We start from the raw sequence: 25,791 nt of genomic DNA on the forward strand, positions 1-25,791 counted from the left end.
TTTATACCTGAAGAAGTCGCAGAGAGGCTAAGTAACTTGCCTGAGCTCACACAGCTTCCTGATAAGGTAGGCATTTGAACCTGGGCTGCTATTGATGCCAGCACTGGTGGTGCTCCCCACAACTCTGCTCCTTGCTGCCTACCATGCCAAGTACACAAAGGCTCCTCTTTCATGATAACGTTGCCTATATTGCCTTGACCTGAGCACTGCTTTACACATGGCGGCCAGGGAGTTGAACAGCAATAGTGATTTCTGACAACAGAAGAATTACCTGTTGAAATGCTGGTGACGTGTGATGTCATGTGATGATGATGATGACAGATGTTGGATTTGCTGTTTGTGTTCCACCAGGAGACCAAATTGCCAACCTGTAAATAAGATTTCTTGTGTTCAGACTCCAGGGTGATGATTACCCCTCAGGGGGCAGTCATCCTTTTAATCTGGTGGTAGAAAATTAAAATGGGTTTCACCAAGGGTGGTTTATTTTTAAGGTTTCTTTTAAATATTAGTTGAGAAGTTAATTAAGTACCTGGCCTGGGGATCCAGCTCCTGGCATTTCTTCACTGTTTTTACCATTTATAGGGAAGGTTTTCCTTAGGAAAATTAGATAGTGGAGGGTTTTTAAACCTATTGGTAAATCCTGAACAACTGGGGTTCTGAATTAGTGGTGGGCTTGCATAATGTGACCTGAACAATGTTAGGGAAACAATAAGGATCTTGGATATTAAAGGCCTTTTGAACAGTCTGAAACTAAAATGTGTTTGAGTAAGGCCCAAGAGGGAAGGAAGGCTTTCTCATTTTGCTTGCAATGGAGTGTTTTTTGTTTGTTTTTGTAGTGTCTTAAGGGTTGCGCAGGTATTATAAGCTACATGGAGGTCTGGCTTTAAGCCTGCTTGAAAGCAGTGATTGTTTTTTCGGCCCACTGATCCTTTTGAGAATCTGGTGAAACGTACAGGTATTCTCCCTAGAAAACACACACATGCTCACTCTCACAGTATTGTGTTCATAACCCCTTAAGGGCCACAAACCTAGACTGTAGAGCCTATGGCAGTTCATCATGGAGTCCGATTAACTACCCTTTCTTCTCTGTGCTCTCTTCTGCCTGGATAGCCTGGCTCTAAAATTTGGCTAACTGGTTAGTTTATTACACTCACATTCTTGCTTGCGCCCCAGGACAATTTGTCTTTTAAAGTCTTCCTGACTTTGGGGGAAGCGAATCTCAGAAGAAAAGGAAAAACCATCAAACCCTATCAGATACTGTCCTTGTAGGAGACAGCTGGCAAGTGGATCCTGCTTTCTAGCCACCATAATAAGCCAGATAGGAGCCAGTGCTGAAGGGGGTCCAGTTAGCTAACCTGTAAAAGCTCCCCGTTCCTGCCCTGCCTTCCCTCCCCTCCTGCCACACTGGATTCCCTAAGCTCACTCACCTTTATGTACCTTGGCACATGCTGTCTTCACCCAGAATGCCTTTCCATTCTTCCTGCACCCCAGGAATGCCTGCTCATCTTTCAGTACCCAGCTCAATGCAAGCCTTTCTGAACTCCCCTGGCAGTCTCCCTGGCCCACGCCGCCCTAGCCGTTGCCACAGCAATTTTTAAAGGCCTGGGTTAAAGCACACATATCATGTTGTAATTATTTTTTATATGTTTGGCAGACTCCACCATGTGTAAACCAAGTGCTTGTCTTAATCGTCTTTGATCACCCAGGATTGTCAGGTGCTAGATAGGTTTGGCATCCAGCATTTAAACAGGTGGGCCATGGGGTTAGGATGCCACGATTCAGACCCCAACTTCCTGACTTTGTGATGAAGTTACTTGGTCTTTTTGTGCCTCCGCTTCCTCAGCTGGAGACTTGGGGAGGGAGGGGTAGAGGGTAGAGTCAATGTATGTCATGCTTGGCATACAGCAAAATATTCAAGTGCTAATCGTTGTGATATTTAATCATAATGTTAAGTAGTATTGAGTGAATGGAAAAACTCTTAATAATCCAGCAAAATTGGAGGTTTTAACACTAGACTTACAGAAGTTTAGTAGATTCTGTGTTTTCCAAGTTTAAATCCCAGCATAGATCAGATAAATGAATCTAACATTTGTAAGCTCCCCCCCCCCAAGAGGCTTAGTGTAGTATACTTCCCTGCAGCCTATTATTCATCTCTGTATTAATGTTAACTGTCATCTATTTGAGGGCCTTAAGCCATTTAGAAGTGGGTACTGTGGGAATAGAACTTTTTTTTTTTTAAAGGAAATAAGTATGTTATTTTGTACTATTTAAATCCATTTAAATGTGTTCAAAAACCTTGTATTTTTCAAATCCCTTTTGGAGCACCGCAGCAAGCTTTGGGAAGAGTAGGGGGTCACCACCATGTGTGTTGCCCGACAGCTAACTCAGTTCTGTAAGAAACCATCAAATGCATTTGCTGCTGCTTTCAAGACAAGTCAAAGGTGATAAGAAAAAGGTCATTCAAGGAGTTCTTCCATTCAGGGTGTTTTATTTTGTAGGCAGGATAGAGGCATCCTGCTTGAAGTCATGAATGTAATGAATCCTGTGTTAGAACTGGAAGGAATTCGTCTCATCCAGCCTCTTCTGTTACAAATGAGGTCCAGAAACGATGGAGTGAGTTGCCATATCACATTGTGTCCTGGATGTGGACCGGGGCGGTGGGGGGCACATACCAGGGTGCCTTTGCACCTGCTTTCTGTGCAGGAGTGCCTAACTGGCTTCAAGCACATGGTTGGCTTCTAGAAAGCCTTCTTGGATTCCCTGGGCAGTATCTCCTTTGTGCTTTTAAAACGAAATTTTGCCTAAATTAAAAGCAGTGAAATCCAGCCCTCCTGGAAGGGTATTTAGTCCCCCCCCCCCCCCCCCCCGCCCCCGCTTTAAAAAAAAACAAAACAAAACAATTAAGCTAATAACAGTGTTGGAAGCCTTAAACATACCATCTAATGACTGATATATGTCCCCCAGTTTTTGTAGTGAAATACAGAAACAGCCTATAATCTCATTTTGTAATCAAAGTTTAACCAGTTATAGTAGATCTCTGTACATCCTTAAGCAATTGGGTCCTCAAGTCAGCAAGATCCCATTTATCAACTTCTTGCAGTCATCGCCTTTCAGGTTTTGGCTTATTGGTGTCTACAAAGTTTTTAAGCTTAGCAGCCCAGTGAATTATACTATTCTCTCCAGGTTTCCATGTTTTTTAAAAATGGCATACATTTGCTGTTGTCTCCTTTTTCAAGATGTAGGTCAAGGTCAATTTGTGCTTTTTAAATTATTTTTTATTTTAAAGACCTTTATTTTAGCGCAAGTGAGGAGGAGTTGGAGAGGAAGAGAATCTCCACCAGGCTTGCTGAGCACAGAGCCCAACACAGGGCTCAATCCCAGGACCCTGAGATCACTGCCTGAGCAGAAATCAAGAGTCCGATGCTTAGCCGACTTGCACCAACCAGATGCCCCTTTCTACATTATTTTTTTAAAGTGGAAGAGAAAGGGTGCCTTTAAGTAGTAATTTATAAATTAAATGCCCTTGCCACTTTGATTTCTAAAATAGTACTTTAGGTTGTAACTATATAGGGACCCTGTGTGTAAACTCGACAAATTTAAAAAACGTGAAATTGCCCATGTCCCTTTGTCGCTGTTGATGACGTGGGAGAGAATCTTACTTACCGCTATATGCCTATAGTATCTCTGTAGAAGGAGGAACAAGTTGCACATCATGGTTCTCTGCTCTCTTGTGGAATCAAGATGTTTGAGAACTGAAAGCAAAAAAGCTTCGTTATGTGTATCCCTGAAATGTACTTTTGGGGCACACTTTTCAGCTTTTTTTTTTTTTTTTTTTTTAAGACTTCATTTCTTCATAAGAGACACAGAGAGGCAGAGACATAGGAAGAGGGAGAAGCAGGCTCAGGACGTGATCCCAAGACCCCTAGATCACGTCCTGAGCCAAAGGCAGACTCTCAACCACTGAGCCACCCAGGCGTCCTTACACTTCTCAGCTCTTAGAAATAAAACCAATCTTTTAATGAGTTAATTTTTTTTAAAAGATTTTATTTATTCATGAGAGAGACACAGAGAGATAGAGGCAGAGACACAGGCAGAGGGAGAAGCAGGCCCCCTAAGGGGACCCTGATGTGGGACTCAATCCTGGGTATCCAGGATCACACCCTGGGCCAAAGGCAGGCACTAAACCACTGAGCCACCCAGGGATCCCAGGAGTTAATTCTTGATCCATTCCCCCAAAGTACATTACAAAATACATCAAAGAACAGAAATGTTAGAGTGACAGCATTTTTTTTAAATTACTGGTGTTTAAAAGCTATATTGAGAGACTCATGCTCGAGTTTGAGTAGCTCTCTTATTAATTGACTAGGGTGGGGTGGTCCGAGCAACAATCCTTTAATATGTGCTTGAGAATAAGACAAAACAAGACTCTTTAAGTGAGCAGTGAAAAGTAGAGCAGATAATTGAAATGCAGTAGGTAAGTAATTATTCATGGCTGTGACTTTTTTTTTTACATATACATATATATAAATTAAAAGTGGTTTTATTTATTTTTAAAAGACTTTATTTATTAATGAGAGACACAGAGAGGCAGAGGGAGAAGCAGGCTCCATGCGGGGAGCCCAACGCGGGACTCCATCCTGGAGTCTCCAGGATCACGCCCCAGGCCGAAGGCAGCGCTAAACCGCTGGGACACCGGGGCTGCCCTTAAAAGTGGTTTTAAATTAACCAAGGCCTGCTCCCGTTAACTTATCTCTCTTCTCTCTTTCAGTAATGGTGCTTGTCAGTATACTTACTACTGATCATACAGTTCTGTTGCATCAAGTAAGAGTTAAAACTTTTTTTTTTAAGATTTTATTTATTCATGAGACACACAGAGGCAGAGACCTAGGCAGAGAGAGAAGCAGGCTCCATGCAGGGAGTCTGATGCAGGATTCAATCCCAGGACTTCAGGATCACACCCTGAGCTGGAAGGCAGACGCTTAAACCACTGAGCTACCCAGGCGTCCCTAAAACTATTTTTTAAATAGACTTCCCAAATATCACTTTTTTGGGGGGCGGGGGGAACTGGCCCCATTAACATAATTTGACAGAATGTCTTATACTTCTTCAAACCTGACTCCAATTAAAAAAAATTTTTTTTTTTTTTTTTTTTTTTTTTTTTTAAGAACCCCTACCATCTAATGAGATGCTCCGAGTCTTTGGTTGGATGGAAAACGGTAGACCCTTTGCCTGCATCTCATCTGCATTGTTTTGTTTTTATATTTTTAAAGATTTTATTTATTCAGAGAGAGAGAGGCAGAGACACAGGCAGAAGGAGAAGCACGCTTCATGCAGGGAGCCTGACATGGGACTCGATCCCGGGTCTTTAGGATCAGACCCTGGGCTGAAGGCAGGCGCCCTGTTTTATTTTGTTTAACTCTTCAGCAAGAGAGCAAGAGATCCTTTGCTGGACCTCTGCTGATTCTGGTACTGACCACAGAGATGCTCACGTCTTTCAGGGTCCTTTGGGAGTGTTGGTAGCGGGGGCTACTTAATTCCTTCCTGGGGTGGAATGTGTTTATCCCACAGGAATTACTGCTCTCACTTCTGTCATTGATCTGTTTTGCCTTCCTACCAACCAAACCACTTCCTTAGTTCCTGTGACTGCAACGACCATCTTCACGAAGGCAGTTAAAGTAGAAAGATGGTAACGTGACAGTTGGATGGTAACGTGACAGTTTCATTAATAGTGAGAGTGTGGTGTGCGGGTTTGTATGAAAGATAGTTTACAATCAGAATGATAGCTATTATATAATAAAAGCAAGTACAACTTCTGGCTCATTTGTAATATAGCAAGAGTCGAAACTCATGATTCGTAATTCACTGTTTTATTCTCGTTATAAGGCAAGGAATAAATGGGAAAAATCACTACCCAGTGTTTTGTATTTGGCTAAATTGCAACACAGGAAGAAAACAAAAGAAAAACCCTTTAGCTTAGACATTCCATTGACCCAAGAAAAATCACACACGCTCTGAAAACAACTTTTATTTGGAGAGCTAGACTTTCTTGAGTCTTCCCATGTGGATCATTCAATAGAAATCCAGTGCAAGCTTCTCCTCTAAAATGATGATGTCTTTTGCCTAAGAATAGACAGATGCTTCTTTCAGTATAGAAACCAGATAAGCTGTCCTACAGTGATCCAAATAGCTAGCGGCTTAACCCCCACCCCATCCCCAAACTTGACTAACAACACAGCAATATAATTTTACCGTTTGAAACTTGGCTGACCCAAACATGAACTTTCAAAGAAAACAAGAGTCATGACTAAAAGAGATTCCATTTCTTTCCGGGGCCTAATTTAAGATGACTTTCCAGAACTTTGAAAAAACTTATTCTTCCAATGGCTGCTTAATTGTGAAACAAAATAAACACGTACAAGGGAGGCAAAATCTAGAGCTCTTCGTGTTTGGATTTTAAAATACCCCCCCCCCCCCTTTTTTTTTTTTTTTTTTTGGAGGGTGAGTTTTCTGTTTCTAGGGTTGTCATACATAGTTTGGAATAATTGATCTGGCTTTGAGGATTATACTCTGAATTTTAAAGGCAGTGATTTAGGAATAATGGTAATATTTCATTTCTTAGAATTTGCCTTGTTAGGCTTTTTCTACTATCTCTCTATTCTATGTGCCCTGGTTATCAGAACCACTGAATGATGGTTCTAGGACTAACTCTGGTGGGCTTGGCTTCTAGGCTCTCACTTGTTGCACCGAACCATACCACCTCCCTTCTTGTGTGTACCTTTCCAAAAATTTAGAAATGTGATCCTAGATAAGTAGAACAGTTTTGAGGATCCGTAAGACAGTACTTAAGGTAGCACAACAGAATGTTGCACAGGCTTTGATGTCAGACAGGCCTGGGTTTATTTTTTTATTTATTTTTTTTCTTTTTTCAGGCCTGGGTTTAAATCCACACTCTGCTTTGAAGCTTTTTCTTTGGGTACAGTGACCCTTATTTGTCTCATTTGTAAACCAGGGATAATTATATTTGTAGTGACAAAATCATTGGAATGACTGCATGGCTAGTGTATACATAGGATTAGATCAACTGTCTGATACAGAGTTCCTGAAATGGTAGTTTTGTTTTAAAGTAGGCTCCATGCCCTATATGGGGCTTGAACTCATGACCCTGAGATCGAGTCGGATGCTCTACCAACTGAGCCAGCCAGGCGCGCCCTAGTAGTTGTTTTAATAATTGTCATTATAAATACTGATTTGACCTAATCTTCCATGTTCTAATTTTTGTCACTGTATACATGAGTCTTGTCATGGTTATATATTCTATACGTGATGCCTTCCAAGTGTGTGTTACTTCAAGAATGAAATGACTGAGCAATCATGAATATCAGGTGGTCCTAGACTAGTGCAGTGACTTCTGTGAGGTGATTGAGCCTGTTTTGTCTGCAGTTTAAAAAAGGAAAAGTAGGGACATCTGGGTGGTTCAGTGGTTAAGCATCTGCCTTTGGCTCGGGCATGATCCAGGAGTCCCAGGATCAAGTCCCACATCGGGCTCCCTGCATGGAGCCTGCTTCTCTGCCTGTGTCTCTGCCTCTCTCTCTCTCTCTCTCTCTCTCTCTCTCTCTCTCTCTCTCTGTCTCTCATGAATAAATAAAATTAAAAAAATAGGAAACGTAAAAAAACTGAGTCTTGAATCAGTAAGTCACTACCTGTCTAAGCAGTAAAATGAGGGAGCTACATTAGATGGTCTCCAAATTACTAACTCTAGAACTCAGTGATTGGTGTTAAGCCTAGTAATAGAAATGGGATCTTTTAATTTCCACAACCGTTGATGTATCAAGGATTATTATGAGAGTAGGGGTCTTTTGTGTCCACTAAAAACAGAAGAAGTTGGGTGTTTGATTCTACCATATTTGCAAAAGAAGAATCACAACTCCTTTCTTTCACACACACAATTTAGTTCTCGAAGTATAACTTTTTTTTTCTATTGGCAAGTAGTTTATAGAATTCCATTTAACCAACAACTAAGGGCTCTCTCTTATGGAACAGGGAAAGGAAGACCTCTCCATCCTCAAGGAATTTATAGTCTAAGCAAGACTAGATGCTATCAAATGGAAAATGTCCTAAAACCTCTAAGGGACACACCTCCATATGGTCCTAGTGGTTGCTAACTCCTTGTCAAGGTGCTAAGTTAGAATATATGTTCCCTGGAGGCCTTTGAAGGTGTGTTGCTCTCTGACTTGGTTAACTCTTCCACACACATAATAGATCTTTGTAATCTAGTAGTACTAGTATTTTACGATACATGACTTCATAGATTTGAAGCCTTTCCTAGAATTTAGAATTCTGTTATCAATAATCCTTAGGAAGCAAGAGTACTGTGTTGATAGACCTGCGGGGGCGGGGGGCGGAGGGGGGACACAGCAGCCTGTGTGAGTGTGTGTTGGGGGGGTATGATGAGTTAGGGAAGACCATCACATCAAGAATGATCTTGAAGAGATTTCAGAGGTAAGTCATTAAGAGACGAAGAAAGAACCTTGGATGAGTGTATTTAAGTCAGTAATGTATTGATCCAGGACAAATTTTTTTGGAACATGGATAAATACAAGAAGGGAACAATTTCTCCAACACTTCCTTGAATCCTTTTTTGGAATTTCTAATAATTATCCCTATTTTTCTTTTAAAGAAGATAATTGCCCATAGTAAAATGGGCTGCCTTGGAGGATAGAAAGCTCTTGGCACTAGGAAGTGTTTAGAGGTTCGAAAAATTAATTAGTTCAGTCTCTCCCTCAAGTCAGGACATATTTTCACTTTTCCAAAATTCTGAACAGTTTTTGGCACCAGGAGCTTTCTATGCTGTAAGGCAGCCTGTTTTACTATGGATGGTCCTAATGGTTATACACTTCCAAGACCACCTCTTGACTTCTATGCTTGGTACTATTTCTCCCTAGTTGGCCAACTACATAAAAACTTACTCCTTAGATAAGGAAACTAAAAATATTTTAAATGTGCTGTCAAATTTCTTCTGAGCCTTGCTTCCCACTCCCCCACCCCCCTTTCAGGCTAAATATCTCTACTTTCTTCAACCATTTACATATGCCATAGTTTCCAAGTTTTTATTTATTTATTCATGAGAGACAGAGAAAGGTAGAGACACAGGCAGAGGGAGAAGCAGGCTCCATGCAGGGAGCCCAACGCGGTATTCGATCCCGGTTCTCCAGGATTATGCCCTGGGCCAAAGGCGGCGCTAAACCGCTGAGCCACCCAGGCTGCCCAGTTTCCAAGTTTCTTTAAAAATTTTTTTTTTTTAATTTTTATTTATTTGTGATAGTCACAGAGAGACAGAGAGAGAGAGGCAGAGACACAGGCAGAGGGAGAAGCAGGGTCCATGCACCGGGAGCCTGATGTGGGATTCGATCCCGGGTCTCCAGGATCGCGCCCTGGGCCAAAGGCAGGCGCCAAACCGCTGCGCCACCCAGGGATCCCAGTTTCCAAGTTTCTTAACAGACCTGATTGCACACATCTGGGGCTCCAGCTTGTCTCTGCCAGTCTGCAGATAGGATTTTGTGGTCTTGAGCACAGCCCTCGTATGCAGAACAGATTGGCAGCTATCATGTTTCTTGAACATTACTGTTACTTAGGACTACATTAATTTTTTTAGCACATGTCCCCCCGTTTCCCTGCTTCTCCAAGGCTGGGATATGTGTGATTTGCCACAGCTTTGCCTCATGCCCTCGCATTCTTTCATGCAGTTACAGTTTGCCTGTGTTTTTGTTTTTAAAAAAGAGATTCATGGTGTTACATTGATAATAGGATTGGGTTTTATACTAGCAGAGATCCTTGCTCATGGGCACTTCATAAATGTTTCCTGAATGTAATTGAGTATGTAATGAACCTTTAAATGTTTACAATCCTTATTAAATGTGTAGCAGTTTGACCTAGAGTTGCCAGGCTTATAGGTCAAACATTAAAACTGATCTTCTCAAAGCCTGCCATTTGAATAAACAAGTTTACTTCAGAAAAATTTTGCATTAAAGTTTTTGTTTGAATATGCACTTAAAAAATTGTTTTTACTGAGGAAATGACTTACCCTGTTCAAGTCTGTCTTCGAGCACAAGTATAGTCTTCATTCCCATCTTCCTCTTTCCTTGCTGATAGTCTGATGGCTTTTGGTAAAATAGTTAATTAACAGAATTCTTTAACAGTCTGTAAAATTTCTAACCCAACTGCTAGTCTTACAATTTTTCTTTCGAAGTTTTAGGATGGTTATTATAACCTTTATCAGGTACAGAATATAATTAGATTCGTCTCTTTTGTCCTACCTGTGCTGTGAGGTTGACTGATACTGTATGTAGAACCAGAAGTTGGTGATGGTCATTATTGCAAAGATTAAGGAAAATGAGAGCAGTCATGTTAGCTGAATGACATTCAGGTAAATGTCATTTTTGAAATGAGAATACCATTTTACCTGAAACTTTTAAGTAAATGAATTGGTTGATCATACTCTTGCTCAAGCAGAAGTTCGATTATCTCTTATGGAGGAATACGAGAATAACTATTTATTTTGGCAATTGAAATTACTTAGTTCTTAATCCCTAACACATGGGAGGGTAAAAGGTGTGGCATTTTAAGTACAGATACTGTGTGTATTAGCCTATCTTTTTTGTTCCCTTTGCATTAGTTGTGTTAGATAGCTTGGATGTGTCACAATTTAGGTTAAGTTTGTGTAGGCCAGGGCTAGAGCTTAGGAAGATGTGGTCTTATTTTAAATGTTTGTTTGTTTTTTTTTTCTCTTCCCCAGAGGAATATCTGAATTTACTTAGAAGTATCAAAAATAGTCTGATGCCAAAGACTTTTTGGCCTTTCTTATTTTAGATGAAGTTAACATGAGGTATAGTCACCATCCTCAAGGAAATGTTTGGAGGATAAACTTTGTTTGCATCATTTCAAAGCAAATCTCTTTAATCATAAAGCCAAAAGGAAAGGATGTGTTCTTTTTTCCATGTTTCCTGTTGAATCTTAAAACGGAGTTGGAGGAGTCATGAATTGGCAAATTCCAAGAAATGAAGAATAATTTTGATCATAAAGCAAAATCTTTTCCTTTGAAGAGACCTTTCTCAGGGTAGCATAATGATGTGGAAGCACTGACCTTTGATTTACAAAGAATCTTGTAGCACCTGAGAAAGAGACCCTTAAGTAGGCTGACTTTGTAGTGATTGTCTCAAAGAATGTAGTGGTAAGAAAATCATCTGACATTCTGAAGATCTGTTTTTTTTTTGTTTTTGTTTTTGTTTTTGTTTTTGTTTTTTTTTTTTTTGAGGGAGAGGAGAGACAATCTTAAACAGGCTCCATGCCTGACATGGTGCTTGATCCCGTGACCCTGAAAACACGACCTGAGCTGAAATCAAGAGCCAGATGCCCTGAGCCACCCAGGTCCCCAATCTGGTTTTGTAAAAACAGAAAAAAGTTCTTCCTTAATCTCCCATTTATTTCTATCTTGTTAATTGTCAGTTCCTTTTTTAAAATATAACTTAAAATTTTAAAATTAGGATTTAAAAAATTTGCCATCTTTAACAATTTTTAAGTGTACAGTTTAGTACTAAGTGTATTCACATTGTGCAACATCTCCAGAACTTTTTCTTGCAAAAGTGAAACTCTATACTTATTAACTCCCCATTTCCCTTCCCACGCGGCCCCTGGCAACCATCATTCTACTTTTTGTTTCTATCAATTTGTCTACTGTAAATATCAAAGTGGTGTTATACAGTATACCTTTTTGTGACTGGTTAATTTCAGCATAATGCCCTGCATATGTCAATTTCCTTCCTAAATTTTTAAGGCTGAATAGTACTCCATTGTATGTATATACCACATTTTCTTTGTTCATTCGTTGATGGGCATTTGGGTTGCTTCCATCTCCTGGCTAGTGTGAATTATGCTGCTGTAAACATTAATGTGCAAATATCTCCTTGAGATTGTGCTTTCATTTCTTTCATATGTACACCCAGAAGTGAAATTGCTGGATCATAGGGTTATTCTAGGTTCAATTTTAAGAATTGCCATACTGTTTTTCTATAGTGGCTGCACCATTTTACATTCCCACTAACACTGCATAAGGGTTCCCATTTCTCTCCAGCTACCCTTGTTTTCTGGTTTTATTATTGTTATAAAGTAACTGTTAGTTTTTTAACACTAACTGTAATGATTAAATAATTTAAGTGCCCAGGGGTGCACAGATAGATTTGTGTGCAATCTAAAAAGCTAGAGTTTTAAATGGTTTTTTCACTTTTTTAATAGGTTTGCTGTAGACTATCATTGTTTCTTGATGTTCAGCACAGCCAGTATGGGAATTTTTAACCTAGGTAGAAAAAACTGGAACATTATGGTAGCTAAAGTTGCAGATCTCAAACTTGGCACAACTATTAGGCTGATAGAAAAAAAAAAGTTCAGTAGAACAGATTGTGGTGATAGCATTATTCATGTCCTAAGAGTTCACAAATAACAGGTGAACCTACTCAACGCACTGGGATGTTTCTTGCCCATTAATGGAAATGCTCCAGAGACTGTATAATCAAGGAAGATGGATAAGGTGGTGAATCTTTTCGACTCTGTAGTATTTCACTTTTTCTGTCATAATGCCTAATTTCCGTCCTTTCTGTTTCATAATCTAGGTAGTAGCAAAATGTTTCCTTGCTGGTAAATCTGAGCGATTAGGAAACCTGGGTGGCTCAGTTGGTTAAACATCTGCCTTCAGCTCTGGTCTTCCTCCCAGGGTCCTAGGATCCAGCACCAGTGGTTCCCTGCCCAGGGAATCTGCTTGTCCCACTCCCTCTGGCCACCCCGCCCCTTGTGTGTTCTCTCTCTCTCAAATAAGATCTGAGCGATGAACCCTCCAAAAAAATGAGGGCGAAAAATCAAATGTTTTATGTTTGATATGTCATCAATAGTTTGTATCCTCTTAATAAATTGTATCAGAAATAACCTTGTAATCTGCCTCCTGCAGACCGTGTGTGTAAGAGAATCAAGTGAATTTATATAGAAAGGCGCTGGAAAGTTTTGGTTTCTGCGGGTTTTTTTTTTTTTTTGCGATTTTATTTATTTACTTATTTTTTCAAAAATTTTTATTTATTCATAGAGACAGAAAGAGAGAAGGGAGGGAGAGGGAGAGACACAGGCATTGGGAGAAGCAGGCTCCATGCAGGGAGCCTGACGTGGGACTCATCCAGGGTCTCCAGGATCACGCCCTGGGCTGCAGGCGGCGCTAAACCACTGCGCCACCAGGGCTGCTCAGATTTTATTTATGAGAGACACAAGCGAGGCAAAGACCTAGGCACAGGGAGCCCCGTGCGGGACTCCATCCCGGGACCCCGGGATCACGCCCTACCCGAAGGCAGACGCTCCACCACCACCGAGCCACCCAGATGCCCCCAGGAAAGGTCTGACCTAAGAGCATGCAGGGACTAACCATTTTAAACACTACTTTTTTGGGCCTTTACCTACATCAAATGGAAGTTCCCTCTGGTGATACAGGCAGAGTAAGCCAAAAATATGCCAACAAATTTCAGATTCCTTACATTCCATTTTTCTTCTCCTCCTCCTCTCCAGGTCGCAGTCACTTGTCGCCTTTATCCCCCATTTCGCAGCACCGCGTCCCTGGAAGGTTTTCCTCCCTCGCCCTGTCTCCTCGGACCCTGACAGCTCCAGACAGCGGGTTTTGTGGTGCTTCATCTTGTTTCTCCGAACCTTCTTGGCCAGTCACAGCCTTGTCCATTTTAATTACGTTTCCCCCTCCCCCCTCCCAGCCCTGCGTCCTCCTGGAAAGCTTCCTGTCCTGCGGGGAGGCCTGTTCCTAGGTCTTCATCTCCCTGGCTGCTTCCGTGCTTTCCGGCCGACGCTCTGCGGGCCCGCGCTCCAGCGGGAGCGGAAGTGGGGCCTGGTGCGCAGCCTCACTTCCGGTAGCGTGGCCTGCGCCCGCCGCCATCACCGGAAGAGCCCGGATACCTGGAAACGTTCTGTTGGAACTTTGTTCCGCGGGAGGAGGGACGAGGCAGAGGGTGGCCTTTTGGGGGATACTAGTGACTGAACTGTGGGCTTCCAAGGAAAGATTTGGCGATTAGCTCACCATACTGGTATGTTATTCTTAATTATCCCCCCCACACACACACTATAACTTTTTTTTTTAACCCTGGTATTAGTATGTTCCTTGAAACGTCCCCTTGTGACCGTAAGAACGGTGAAAACGGCATGTCCTTGGACGCCTTTGTTCGTAATGGTAGCAGAGCTCCCCAGTCTTTTTTTTTTTTTTTTTTTGAGATTTATTCATGAGAGAGAGAGAGGCAGAGACACAGGCAGAGGGAGAAGCAGGCTCTACGCAGGGAGCCCGACGTGGGACTCGATTCCGGGTCTCTAGGATCAGGACCTGGGCCGAAGGCAGGTGCTAAACCGCTGAGCCCCCCCGGGCTGCCCCGGATGTCGGATATTTAAAAATAATAGCCCGACTTTGCCCAAAGTCTTATTTTTCCTAAAAATGCGTTACTTTCTTTTTCTGAAGCCTGACTGTGGTTTTTAAAAAATTGGAAAGGGTAATAAGAGGACTCAGGTTAATTTTGGTAATCATAGCTGGAAAACCAAAAACCTCATAATATGTGATGTAAAAAAAAAAAAAAAAAAAGTCTGCATAGGTAATGATTAAGAGTCCAGACTATGAACTGCTTGAGTTGCTTTTTAAAAAAAAATTTTTTTTTTTTTTTTGAACCCTAGACTCCCTTGAACCTTTGTTTCCTCTTTTGCAAAAGAGCTCTTTTCTCATAGGGTTGTGGTGTGGGTAATTGAGTTGAGAGAGTTCTATACTTCTTACCTGAAAACCTTGGGACCAGACGTGCTTCAGAGTCTTTCAGATTTTAGAAGGTAACACAGCCTGTAACCCACAGATGAGACAGCAGGCTCTGTAGGGTCTAAGGTAGCAGCACCTTGATAATTAAGCATAGTCTAGTGAAAGTTACATGGAGTGGGATAAATCAAGACTATTAACAAGTAAACATCATTTAGAGTTGTGCTCTACTGCCCAGTGAGTTTGCACCTACGACCCCTCCTCGCTCATCACAAACTAGGATTTGAGAGCTTTTAGGTTTTGGAGTTGTGGATTTAGGATCTGTGGATCTGTGGATGGAAGCATTTGTAAACACCACATAAATTTTAGTTGTGTGCAAAACTGATTTCTTTCTATACTTTATGACTTTTGGTTTGTCGTTTATGCGAATGTTAAATCTTTGTGGTTTAAAGTGGACACAGTGCAAGCCACACGTAACTGTAGGTATTTTTCACGTATCGCTGTTTTATTTGGGTTTCAAGACCACTCTTTCTAGTTGTGAAAGGACAAGAAGGATAAAGTGGGGCATAAAAGTTCTGTTCCTCTTAACTCCATCTGGCCTTTCCTACCTCCTTATGGAACGTTTGCTTTTGTTTTTAAAGATTTTTACCTACTTATTTGACAGAGACAACACAGGCAGAGAGAGGAATGGAGGTGGGAGCAGGAGAGGCAGACTCTGCTGAGTGGGACTCCTAACTCTGGGCTGGGTCCCAGAACCCGGAGATCATGACTCTACATGGAGGCAGATCCTCAACTGACTGAGCCATCCAGGCACCTCCTCATAGAACTTTTTAAGACCATCTACTTCTAAGATTTCATATAACTTCTGAAATGTTTTGTTGTGACTTTTGCCTTGACTTGCCTTTCTTATACACACACATTAAGTTATGCACACACTGAAAGCTATCCTGTGGATCTTAATCCTTTGATCTATTTTGCTGTTGATGGATCATTTCTGGAATATTTGTTGGTATAGAAAAGTCTAAAGTTTTAAGTAACTTAAGCACTCTTTTTTTTTTTTTTTTTTTTTTTTTTAAATTCATAAGAGACACAGAAGGAGAAGCAGGCTCCCTCTGGGGAACCAGATGCAGAACTCGATCCCAGGACCCCGGGATCACGACCTGAGTTAAAGGCAGATGTTTAACTGCTGAGCCACCCAGGAGCCCCTAACTTAAACATCCTTAAGATTTTCACTTTTCCTTCTTTCTCCCTAATATTTATAATTTATTTTCAGTTTGTCTGTAACTGTATTTGTGTGAGGACTTTGTTAAAGAGGCAGTGAAATCAGTTAAGACATACCAATGTGGTGTACTAAGCATTACTTGGAAAGTTAGGTCAGAATTATCAAAGATCACCCACTTGAAGTAAGTCTTGTTTTTTCATATAATTAATCTATTACTGCCTTACATTATAGTAATTTGGTGTATTAATTTTGAAAGTGACTTTATTTTTAGTAACTCCTTCTAGTTCACTTTTTCATTCATTATGGTTAATTAGTGAGGTAGATTTAGGTCATTTAGTACATTGAAAATAGGAGACTGCTAAAAATCTTCTAGTCCTATAACAAGAAACAGGAACAGCAATTGATAAGGTGGAGCTATTTTTGTTTGATTGCTACTCAGAAACCAAAGAGGTTATTCTGGAAGAAAGTAAGATATCTTAGGTGCTTCTGTTTCTAGTTTCTATTTAAAGATTTAGTACAGGTAGACTAATTTTTCAGTCAGTTTAATAAACTTAAGCTTAAAAGGGGATGATATGTAGTTATAAGAATAACTTCTGGTGTGTATGTGTACATGCATGCAGCAGGATATTAAACTGCAGCAACAAAAAACAAGATGTGGCTTAAACACAACACCTTTCTCACGTGAAAACCCGGAGTTGGTGGTAGGTTTGTTGCTCTGCCATCTTGAAAAGGTAGCTTTCATCTTCTGGTCTAAGATGGCTGCTCCAGTTTCCACCATCATGTCATCTTGACAGCATGGGAGAGGGAAGATGTACTCCCTTTATATAGGCACAACTTAGAACTTGAAGGCGTCACTCCCCACATCACAGGCCAGACTTTTGCAATATAGTCCTAACTAGTAAGCGAGTTTGAGAAATTGTGTGCCCAGCTAAAATGTAAAATAGGAAGAATAGATACTGGAGAATATGGGCACTTGTTGCTAAACTGTATATTAAATGCAGTGTTTAGTTAACTGTGAATAGTTATCGTTATCAATATTTACCCAAAGAAGGAAAGATTCACCTTCTCTTCAGCCATTGGGATCCATAAATTACTAGCCTTGGGTAGCCCTAAAAAAATTTCCTTCCAATCTGTCACATATGGAGAGATATTTCCTAATTCTTAGTTTAAGGAAGACTTTGTAAGGATAAATTACTATTTAAAAAGTGAAACAGATGGTTAAAAAACAAAAAGGTTAGAAAATAAAAGTCCTGTATCCAGCTTTCATTGGGCTACTTCTACAAGTTTATTGTGTCAAGTATACAAAATTGCACCTGCATGGTGTTTTCAACTAAGTAATGTGTCTTAGACCCTTCTCTATATCCTCAATATAGATCGACCTCATTTAAAAAAGAATTATGAAGCATTTATTTGGGGGAATTTTTTAATGTTGCTATTAATATAACTGTCACATACTTCATTTGTGATTACATTTTTTTGCCAGATGATGAATTATAGATAGCTCCCTGGTATAAACAGGAGATTTGAAAAGCCTCTTAGTTCATTTTGTCCTCTTGCCTCAGAAACCTATAGTCTTCTGGTGTTCCTAAGTTTTCTCTGAGCATACACATGTGCTATTAGAAGTAAGTGGGCTCTGCCAAGAAGAAGGAACAAACAAATGAAATGGTTTACAACTACAGTGCCCACTACTAACTTCAGAATGAAACGTTAAAAAGATGTTGTTTTTTAAAGATTTTATTTTTTCACGAGAGAGAGAGAGAGAAGCAGGCTCCATCCAGGGAGCCCAATGCAGAGAGAGAGAGAGAGAGAGAAAAGCAGGCTCCATCCAGGGAGCCCAATGCAGGACTCTATCCTGGATCCCAAGATCACGCTCTGAGCTGAAGGCAGATGCTCAACTGCTGAGCCACCCAGGTGTCCCGATGTTTTCTGATTATAGATAATTTTTGCATAATTCTTTTCTGTTAATTAGAACACTAGGACTTAACTAATTGGCTGCATGTCAGTAAGGCAGAAGACTAACCTGTACTTGTTTCTCACATACCGTTTTATGCTGTAGTATTGAGCATGTGTGAAGTCCTCCTTTGCATAGCCTAGTGTACAGTGTAATGTTCTTGGTGGAAGATTTCAGGATGCTTGCAAGCTGATGCATTCTGAGTATTTGGCCTCTGTGCCCTGTCATTGACATGAGATCAGCACTCCCACTCTTTTCCATTCCTTCTCTTTTCTATGTTGCCTTTCCAAGTCAGGGTACCTTATCTATCAAGTATAGAATTTGAAATGGAAGTAGAAGTACATTGAAGGAAAAGGGTGGCTAGTAGGATTTGGAAGAGTATAGAGAGTGAGCAATGGGTTGAAATAGATGTAATTGTTTAGGGCTCTTGAACTGAGGACTTGATACTCAAGGGTCAAGTCTTGGTTCTGTCACTTTTCTAGTTTTGTTAAAAGTTATTGAAGCTTTCTGAACCTGTTTCCCCATTTATAAAACAGGCAGAAATAAGACCTAGTTTATCTGGTTGAAGTTCAGATAAAATTAATGCATAGAATAAAGTGCTTGATAGTATATTTAGCAAGTCTCATATACAACTCTATATACTGTTTCTTCTGCATGCCTAATTTATCAAAATTTTGTGAGACCATAATCCTAGGTCATCCTGCCTGCCCTTGCTCTGGAGTTGAAGTTAGGCTTAGAAATTGGGGGATGTGGCCCATTGTATATTATATTCACCCAGCTAGTAATTCTGGAGGAGGACAGAACTTTTGCAGGGGGGGAAACAATGATTAGAACAGTGTTAATTTCACATTATGAGGCTTTTGAAAAGTTTACCATTCTGGCATGTATTCCTTACATATGTTGAGCCTAGTGAAGAATAAATGGAAAGAAATATAGGAAGAGAAAGGAAAATGTGAAAGACCAACTTCCTAACATTTTTAAACTTGAGGTTTTTAGTTAAAACAGGAGATCTCTAACATAACTTTACTTTTCTGACTTGGTCATATGGGACTAAGAAAATGTTCTGATCTTGAAAGAATTTGAATAGTTCCCTTTCTCCCTCTAGCTCTTTGGTCATCAAGTCTGTCCTCTTCACATAGCACCTCCTCTCAGGAGACAGAAGCAAGCATTGTCACCTCTACCCCACACACGTAGAAACTGGGCCTCAGGGAGGAGCCTAACTGTTCAGATGTGACAGGGAGGTCAGATTCTTGGGGATTCCTGCTCCTCTGATGGTCTCTTCAGCATTTTCTCTGAGTACTTTTCCATTGTTTTGGAATGAACTCATTCAGGATCAGAATATACAGTTTTATGGGCAGAATTTGGTTTCAACAGAAAATCATGAAAAATTACAATTTACATTTAGTTACACTCTAAGTCAACTAGGATGTCCTGTTTAGAAGCAAGGCTCCAAGCCTTTTTAAAGAACAGTTTATCTTTCTTTTAAACAAATGGAGGTATAAGAGACACAGATGGAAGGCAGGTTGCCACATCAGAATAAATTAATGCACGGTTTCCTTCTCCCAAATAACTTTCCCTTTTAAAATGAGGGGTGGGAGAATGGATTAAAATTACAAAATTTTAGATTAGTCATTTTACAATCTAGAAGCACGATGACTAGCCAGCATTTTGTTTTTTCTAGCCAGCATTTTAATACCGGTTTTAAAATAGACTGCTTTAAAAAGCGCTGGAGGTAGAATATTCAACCACTTGCATGGTAGCTCCTGAGATTTAATAATGAAACCATTCAGCATGAAATGAATTTATAGATGGACAATGTTGGGGTTTATATTCTCTTCTGAGTAGCCTTAGTTTCAGTCTGGTGGCAACTCTAGATGGTTACAACCTGATCTGTTGGCTTTTTATTCCTTATACCCAGAATGAGACTTCGCAAAGAAGGTAGGACAGACACCGTGGGTGGCCACTGTAAGTAGAGGCCACAGGGTATGAGCAGGATGGCATGTCCATACCTGTGATGTTAGCTGGAAACTCCAAGGTGCTCAGTGAATGGCAACTTTTGGTAGTTTCCCTCCAACCAGCTCAGGTCTTAAGTCCCACCCAATTCAGTCCTAGTTACTGCCTTGGGATTCATGATAGTTGGATTATAGGAAGTCATCACCTAAAATGCCACATAGTATTTCCAGAACTGCATGACTATGAAAAAATAACTGGAGTTGTAAATGCTGGCATAGTCTTCTATAACAATATAGGTAAATGTAGCTATTGATCTGTCACTTCTGGTTTGATTTGGTTTCTCATTGCCTGAAAGCGAATAAAAATGTTTTCTTAGAATTTTTAAAAAATATGTATTTATTTTAGAGAGCACGTGTACGTGAGTTGGGGGATGGGGAACACAGGGAAAAGGGGAGAGAATTCTTAAGCAGACTCCCCTTTGAGCACAGAACCCAATGGGGCGGGCAGGGGGTGGGGGGACTTGATCCAGGACCCCGAGATCATGACCTGAACCAAAACCAAGAGCTGGCCACTCAATTGACTGAGCCACCCAGCCCCTCCTACCCCCTCCCACCCCCAAATGTTTTCTTAAACTGAGAGATAACCTTTCATTTGAAAATAGAAAAACTTTGGAGTTAAAATTATTTTTCTTTAGCCTTTTATGATACTGATGAAAGGCAGGTGTCTTTATTATTTTTTTTAAGTATTTTATTTATTTATGAAAGACACAGAGAGGCAGAGAGAGAAGCAGGCTCCATGCAGGGAGACTGGATCCCCGGTTTCCAGGATCACACCCTGGGCCGAAGGCAGCGCTAAACCGCTAAGCCACCAGGGCTGCCCAGGTGTATTTCTTTAGTAAAAATCCTACTACATATATTAAAATAAGAAGAAACATCAATAAGCATAACTAGCCATCATTTAATATTTTTTTAAAAGTCTACTGCTTTAAAAGTCCTGGAGGTAGAATATTTAATCACTTGCTTGCCAAAAGAAAGGTTCCAGTCTGGGTCTTGAACAGGCCCTGGGTGCTTGAATGTAGCAATTTTTTCTCTTAACCAGCTCTGTAGCAGAAGTAGGCAGGCCACAACACATTTCACTGGCCTAGCCTCCTGAGATCTTCAAATTCACACCTGCCATCCCAGGGCCCTAAGCCTCAGAAGATTTTTTTCCCCCCATACTTTCCTAAGCTAATGTGTGATAGATTTCATATATAAAATGATATCCATCAGGTTTTTAGCCACTGACACAGGGTCTTTAACTCCTGGGGTTTTGTTGATTAGCAAGAGTGAACTGTTTCTCCATTATTTTGTGAGTGCTTTTGTAATGGTTTTGAGGAGGCTGTCAAGCAAAGCAAGATTGCTTTGCACAGGAATTAAGTTGAGAGTCTGATAGATGTAGATGATTAGCTCCCATTATCTCAGACTCTCTAGAAGTGTGAATAAGGCTAGGGTCCTTTCTCAGGGAAAGCTGCCATGTTACTAATGTCTCCCAGCAAGAAACAGTGTCGGTGATGGATATAGACTGAGGAGAATGAAAAACAAGTGGGAAAACTAGAGATTTTTGCAGAGTTTGGAGGCTAATTTTATTCCTGGAAATACTTACCTGCTTGTTTTTTATTTTTTATTTTTTAATTTTTATTTATTTATGATAGTCACACAGAGAGAGAGAGGCAGAGACACAGGCAGAGGGAGAAGCAGGCTCCATGCACCGGGAGCCCGACCTGGGATTCGATCCCGGGTCTCCAGGATCGCGCCCTGGGCCAAAGCAGGCGCCAAACCGCTGGGCCACCCAGGGATCCCCCTGCTTGTTTTTTAAAATCAAATAGTTAATTCTATAAATATATGTCCTGGGTACCACAGAATAGTTTGCTGCTTGTGGTGTTAGTTTAGGAACAGTCACTCATTATTCTATAACTACTATAAAGTATTTGGTTCTGTTTCTTTTTCATCATTTAGTTACAGTAGTAGTTCAGGCTTTCTCAGATGTCCCATCTCTCTGTTCAGCTTCTAGGAGTGAAATAGTGGTCAAAGGTTATTAGTGCTAAAATACAGAACTTATTCTTACGTGCTTTTTCCTTCGTAACTTTTTTTTTAAGTTTAATTGCAGTATAGTTAACATACAATGTTTTATTAATAGTAGGTGTACAATATAGTGATCTTCCTCTTTTGTGAGTTGCCTCAACAAGGCTGCATTCCTGCTAACTCACTATAGGTTGAACTTAAAGGTGATAATGAGAATGTGTTTTATGGTCAACAGTGCTTAGATATGAAAAATCTACATGTTCTAGAATATAGGAAACAAGTTCCAGCAAGTTTCAGCTTAGGGAAAGCAAGAAGGAATGAGTAGTTGATGTTTGATGTGCCGACATGATTGTACTGAGCATCATAGTTGACAAAGAATTCATCCAAACCATAATAAACAAAACATTAGCTGTCATGCAGAGGAAGGAGAGATGGAGAATCTCTAGGTTAGAGTTAAATGTTCATCACTGGCATTTTGTGCAGATACTAGATAAACATGACTGTGTTGGCATCTAAAATTTATTAGCTTTTCTTTGTGGCTCCACCCGCCCTGAAGAATTTTCTATTCTTTTAGTGCCTAGGAATAATCCTTCTCTTGTTTCTTTCTACATCGTTCCTGTAATTCTGTCATCTTTAGCTTCTGTGGTGATGGCTGGGTAAAGATGCCAAATGGTTCTTCCACAAATTTCTGCCAGTCAATGGGATGTTTATAGTATTTACTGTGGGACATATACCAGGACAAATAGCTTTTAGCATCAAATCATTTATTTATATCCGATTGTGGGAGGCTGACTTCTGGCATTTGTTGATGTTATGTGAGGGATACTTACTCTTTTCATCTAAAAACTATCTTTTTCATATTTAATAGTTATTGTTTGTTAATTAAAACTTCAAAATCTCCCTTCCAAAATGTCAGTATCTCCTTTTAGAAAAAATTATTAGTACTCTTCTTAAACATATCATACTGCCTTTGAAGCATGGCTGTTTGGTTTGGGTATCTTCTTCCCCCTACCATGTACGTTCCTCAGAGATACCAAGCTTTACCAAATCTATGTGACCTCTATAGTAGTATTTCTCAGTGTGGGTTCTGTGTGTTTCCTGTATCCATATCCTGTAAAGCCCTTGATAAAATTGCAAATTCCAGAGTCTTGGCCTTAGTTAATCAGACTATTCAGGAATGGAGACCAAGGATCTTCATTTTAAATAATCATGTTCTCTTTTTTTATCCTTCCTTAGGCATGTTAAAGTTTGGGTGATTGTTCCTGTAGAATGTCTCTAGTGTGGTCTGTGAACCTAGCAGCTAGCTAGAAATGCAGAATCTCAGGCCCCACACTCGATCTACTGAATCAATCTACATTTTAACAAATTTCTATGTGATCATTATGCACATTCAAGTTTGAACACTGCTTTTCAAGTTCTTACAAGTAGTAAGTTCTTGTTAATCAGTATTGCCTGTTCATTGATCTGCATCTTGGATATTCTTTTTTTAAAAAACAAACAAACCACCCACAAGCTTTTAGCTTCTCAGAACTTTAGGGAGTGTGTCTGGAGAATTATTCTCATTTTCAATGAAGAATCATAGTAAGAATTCATTGTGTCACAATTTAAGCGCAGCCTTAGTGATTTCCTCCTAAATAAATGCAGAAGTACCTCATAAAATATAATTGCAAATCTGTTTCTCATACGAAAGGGTCTAATCCTCTCTGCCTGTGTGAGATTCACTCTGGGTCTGGCTCAAAGGCCTCTGCTCCAAGATCAAGCAAAGTCTTCGCACCAGGCCCTATGGCATTTGGCAGTGAGGAGCTTTCAGGGGCCACAGCCTCATCTCAGTGGGAGTAAGTACAATTGAATGTTATTTGTATGTTCTTTCAAAACTAGAAAACCTTCCTGTGGATTTGGTAATATGCTATATTACTATTTCCCAAATATGTCTGATCATGAAAATCATCTGTTGCTTGTAAAAAAAATTCAGAGTCCTAAGCCTGAATCAGAATTTCTGAAGAGTGCAGTCTATTTTTTGATCAACGCCCTAGACTTTCTTGCTATCAGGCATATTTAAGAAACGCTGAATTATGTGATCTTTTCTCCAGAAGATTAACTTTCTGAATAGATTTTTAGGAGCTCATAACCTCATCCCTTTTGGTTTTCTTGGGCATACAGTGCCCCAAGAGCAGTAGAGAGGTAGTTCAGGATTTGTGAATTGAGTACTGAAAACCAGAAATGGAGATCACTAAGTACTGCAGGATACTGTTTGTCAGGCATTTAAAAATAGTTGATTAGTTACTTCAAACTTTCTATATTCCTTTAAAAATCTCTTAAAGTTGGGAGTATTGTCTCTTCCATATGTAAAGGGAGGAAACAGATCTAACATGGTGAGATGACCAGCATCTAGAGATACTTGAGGGGTGTGTTTGTGTTGTACATACACACGCCTATTGCATGGAGGAGATGAGGGATTAAATGTGTGCTTTGCCATCTCTAAAACTCCTTCACATTTAATGCTAGAATGTGCTTCAACTTCAGAGGTAAAACTTGTAAATAATAATTTACTATTTAGAGAAATAAATTATGCTTCCCTTTCCTTGTAATTAAACCGTTCATGGGCCATCTTTTCTGAATTTTGCAGAAGAAACCTGGTTTTTAGAAATGGTGTTGACCTCTAATTTAGGATTAGAGTCATATTTGTATCTTGTGTGTTAACATGAAAAGATAATAGCTATGAGAACTTTTAGAATCTATTATTTGTGTAAATCCATAACTAGATAGTGTTACCTAGTTTGGGATCTCAAATTCTTGTATTTTATCAATCTTTTCATGGTTTTAAATTCTTAATTGTTTTTGATGGATAGATAGGAAAAGGAACCTTGGCCTCTTAGAGATAAAACCTGACATTTCTGTGCAACTTTAAATACTATCCAGTCATGCCTTTTTCCAGGTGAATGTCATTTTTAAATGTCAGATGCAAGGAGGAAAGCTCGATCCCTAATCTAAGACGATTTAGATCCCTAATTCAAGATGATAGTGATAGGTACAGTACATGTTCTCAAGGAATTTATGCTTTAATTGGAAAGAACTTAACTACAGCCTATGAGATAGGGAACAGAATAAGACCTGTGACTGTAGTACCAACAGTGCAACAGGAGTTCAAAGGAGGGAAAGAATTGGAGCAATTGTAGGAGGCTGCTTCCTTGGAGAAAAAGTAGACTTGATTTGGGCTTCTAAGTCCAGAAGTGAGCTTTCTACACAAGTAAAGAGGAAGTATAAAAGGAAAGGTTTTTAGCTTGAAATTAAGCAAAGCGTGGTGTTAAGACTGACCCATTAGACCCCAAGGAAGAAAAGTGGCAGAAGAGAAGGGCATCATAATTATGGAACATTTGAAGGTGAGGGACTCTGGAATTTTGTTATGTGGTAGGAGGAAACTAATGCATGTTAGCAGCGCTGATTTCGTAGTTTCAGGGATGTGTTTAATTGCATTTCCAAAATTGTGTATGTCCATTTACTGTTTTTAAAAATCTTTGAGCCATAAGGTTAATTTCATAAATCTAAAATTTGTGATGAATGATATACTCTCCAGCACTGATTAAGACATTCAGAGGGGAAAAAAATGATGCCTGTGCTAGCAGAAGGTTATGGGCCTGCTATCCAAGTGCTGCTTACACCTGGATGGTACCATGTCAGAGGAAGTATGAGGTCAGGGATACATGTGCATCTTCCCTGGGTCCGTGGTACCTGTGCTACAATTTAATTTAGCAAAATAAGTATATTGTATGTGGTGTCAACCATA

General features: G+C 40.0%; 2 protein-coding genes across 57 annotated transcripts in view; one reads left to right on the plus strand and one right to left on the minus strand.

Annotated features, from left to right (window-relative positions):
- LOC140604785 (uncharacterized) overlaps positions 1-13,719 on the minus strand; it is a 196,918-nt gene extending 183,199 nt beyond the window's left edge. For 5 of the 7 annotated variants that reach the window (XR_012007595.1, XR_012007596.1, XM_072776329.1 and 2 more), the window contains exons 1-3: positions 13,566-13,719; positions 3,664-3,752; positions 272-368 (exon numbers count right to left, since the gene is read on the minus strand). Coding sequence is in view for 3 of the 7 variants with exons in the window: in XM_072776329.1 (XP_072632430.1) it covers positions 272-368; positions 3,664-3,752; positions 13,566-13,719 (340 nt within the window). In the remaining 4 variants the exon portion in view is untranslated. Of the gene's footprint in view, positions 1-271; positions 369-3,663; positions 3,753-6,009; positions 6,121-10,081; positions 10,158-13,565 lie in introns of those variants that run through there. The other 2 variants (XR_012007598.1, XR_012007597.1) reach the window with 2 other exon arrangements.
- Positions 1-25,791, plus strand: part of RBPMS (RNA binding protein, mRNA processing factor) — a 173,209-nt gene that overhangs the window by 33,746 nt on the left and 113,672 nt on the right. For 2 of the 50 annotated variants that reach the window (XM_072776314.1, XM_072776318.1), the window contains exons 1-2: positions 13,993-14,120; positions 23,698-23,842. The exons of 47 other annotated variants lie outside the window; for them this stretch is intronic. The gene's annotated coding sequence lies outside the window, so the exon portion shown is untranslated. Of the gene's footprint in view, positions 1-13,980; positions 14,121-23,697; positions 23,843-25,791 lie in introns of those variants that run through there. One more of the 50 variants, XM_072776316.1, reaches the window with a different exon arrangement.

Source organism: Canis lupus, chromosome 15 (assembly GCF_048164855.1).
Source record: "Canis lupus baileyi chromosome 15, mCanLup2.hap1, whole genome shotgun sequence".
Lineage (NCBI taxonomy): Eukaryota > Metazoa > Chordata > Mammalia > Carnivora > Canidae > Canis > Canis lupus.